Raw genomic sequence first — 2,666 nt, forward strand, 5'->3', positions numbered from 1 at the left:
ATCACGGTTTGATCCCCAAATGGAAGAATCTCCAAATCCTTCTTCAATGAGCATGCTTCAAGTATGTTCTCATACTTTTCAATGTCCATTTCCTTACCAAATAGTATAGTGTCTTGAATCTTTCCACTTTGTATCCAAGGTGATTGGGCAACATAAGCTGTAGTCCCACACAACTTGATGGTTCCAGATAATTTTGGGACTTCACCTAATATGCACGATAACAAGCTTGATTTGCCGGAACCAACAGTACCACAAACGGCAACTCTTGTACCATGCAATGCTTTGAAATTCAAATCTCTCAATGTAGGAATTTCTGAAGATGGGTCCCAAGAGAAATTCCCATTGCTTACTTCGACCGCTGCCTCCGAGTTACCCCGTGGAAGCTTTTGCACCACATCAGTAGGCAAATCCTCTAGGCAAAGGAATGAAGATATTCTATCAAGGGAAACCTTTGTTTGAATCACCATTGAAATAGTATCGGGAAGATTATATATTGGCTCCTGCAACACCCTAAAAGTTGCAAGTGCGGAAAGAACCTTCCCCGATTCTAGCGGAATTCCCATAATCATACAAGCTCCGAATGTGACCACAGCAACGAAAGTAGGAGCACCCCAAAATGTAAATGTTATCATAGCCAATGTGTATACATACTTTCTCAACCAAGAAGCCTCTTCCTTTCTTAACTCGAATATCTTGGACAAGAACTTCATTTCCCAAGCTTGAAGCTTGAGAATCCTCATGTTTTTTAGGATCTCCGAAGTAGTCTTCATCCTTATATCTTTTGCCTCCATCAATTTCTTTTGGTACCTCTCTTGTATACTCCCCAAGGGAAAATTGGCTAACATAACCGCTATTGTTGCCGCTAAAGCAGCCAATGAAGCAAGGCCCAAACTAGAGTACAATATGGCTAGAGCTAGGCCAACTTGAATAGGGACCATCCAAAGATCATGCATGTACCAACTAAAGAGCCCAATTCTATCGGCGTCAACACTCATTAAATTGATGATCTCTCCGCTGGTATGACCTTGCTTCGAATGGCTAGACAAAGTTAGACCCTTTTGATAAATCATCGCAACAAGGGATGACCTTACTCTGATCCCAGCTTGTTGTAATCTAAAGAACCAGTGTCTCTGTGACAAGCACTCAAACAGCTTTGCTACTATGAAGGCTACCACTAAAATATACCCTTCACTCGCAAACATTCTAGTGCCATTAAGGTACTGAACAAAGAAAGCGATGAGGTAGGGACCGACATATGTAGCTATTGTGTACACAAGTGCATAGATAGCTGTTGACATTACTTGGTCCCATGTCGAAAACACTAATGCCTTAGCCAATTTATACGTGGAAATCCTACAAGCAGAACTCTCATCATTGCCACTCCTACAATCACTGCCCGTGTATGATTCAAGCTTATTTTTAAACACAGGGTAGACACCATTGACACTATCACTCTGAGCTAGTTGAGGAACATCTTCAAGGTCTAATGTCTTTTGGTGACCAACAGAGAGCAAAGGACCCATCCAAGAGAAAGTGAGCAGACTAAAAAATCCAGCATTCTCAAAGATAGACTCACTTCCATTGTCATTCCTATTACAGGACTCATCAAAATTACCCCCATTCAATAGACGGTCATGAAGATTAGCCTTCTCTTCTTCGCTCCTTTTCCCGAAAATCCCCGCACAATTAATAATCACACCACCAACAAGAGACCCAAAATCAATTACCCACAAATTGGTAGTCATAATCCCAAGCTTCCTGTACCAAATCCAATCTACTACAAGGAAAGAGAAAGATATAGCCAAGAATAAACCCCACCAAATGCTAAGAAAGGTGGGATATTTATCAACAAATCGCAAATAGCATGAGATGGCTACCCAAACAAAGACTCTAACGACCAAATCCAAAAAGGTAACAATGTTCTCATCAGACCAAAACCCATGAACATGCCAAATATAGAAATGAAGAGAGAGAACCAAATAGAACAAACCCAAACCCAGGGAGCTGAAAAGGGTTGTTTTGTAATAGAAGAATCTGTTTATTTCCAATCTTTCCTTTGTGGGTCTCTTGCAGAGATAGAAGAGAGAGAGTAGGAAAAAGATAAAGAGGTGGAATGAAACAGAGAAGCCATGAAGAATGATGGGTTTCAATGGGAACCCATTATCATTTGCATGAATTTGAATTGAAAAAGGATGGGGGATTTGCATACCAGAGGACATTGATGATGAGCCTCGGAGAAAACCCATCAATGAGGCCTCTGTAAATTGCGAAAGTTTATTATATTTCTCCTCTTTCTTTATTGGAGAGAAGAGAGGAGCGATTTGTATATATATGGAGAGGGATTTGTTTGCACGTAGAGAGACAGACTGAGGTTGTTATCGTGGAATTTTGTATTATATTTCTTGATTGGAGAGAAGAGAGGAGAGATTTGTGTATATAGAGAGAGAGAGCGACCGAGGGTGTGAGTGTGTGGTGAGGAATTTATAGAAGGGAGTCAAAGGCGGCTCCTTGGAGACCAAGGAAGAGTGACTCTTGGAACAGAGGATCATCAAAATAAAAAAGTAGTTTTTTCATAAGTGTGGAAGACTTTTCTCATGGGTCCAATTTTGGGGTGTGCACGTGGGCCCGGTCCGAACCCGGCCCGGACTCAGGATAGGCTCGGAAAA

At 41.3% G+C, this 2,666-nt stretch overlaps 1 protein-coding gene across 1 annotated transcript; it reads right to left on the bottom strand.

Moving 5' to 3' along the window:
• Positions 1–5: 5 nt before the first annotated feature.
• Positions 6–2,460, bottom strand: LOC109828633 (ABC transporter C family member 3-like; the record flags this gene model as incomplete). Its single annotated transcript, XM_020395591.1, has 1 exon — positions 6–2,460. A coding segment is annotated over exon 1 (2,241 nt), but the record flags the coding sequence as incomplete, so codon positions are not given.
• Positions 2,461–2,666: the final 206 nt, after the last annotated feature.

The sequence above is a fragment of the Asparagus officinalis genome, unplaced genomic scaffold (assembly GCF_001876935.1).
Source record: "Asparagus officinalis unplaced genomic scaffold, Aspof.V1 AsparagusV1_Un3052, whole genome shotgun sequence".
NCBI classification, from domain to species: Eukaryota; Viridiplantae; Streptophyta; class Magnoliopsida; order Asparagales; family Asparagaceae; genus Asparagus; species Asparagus officinalis.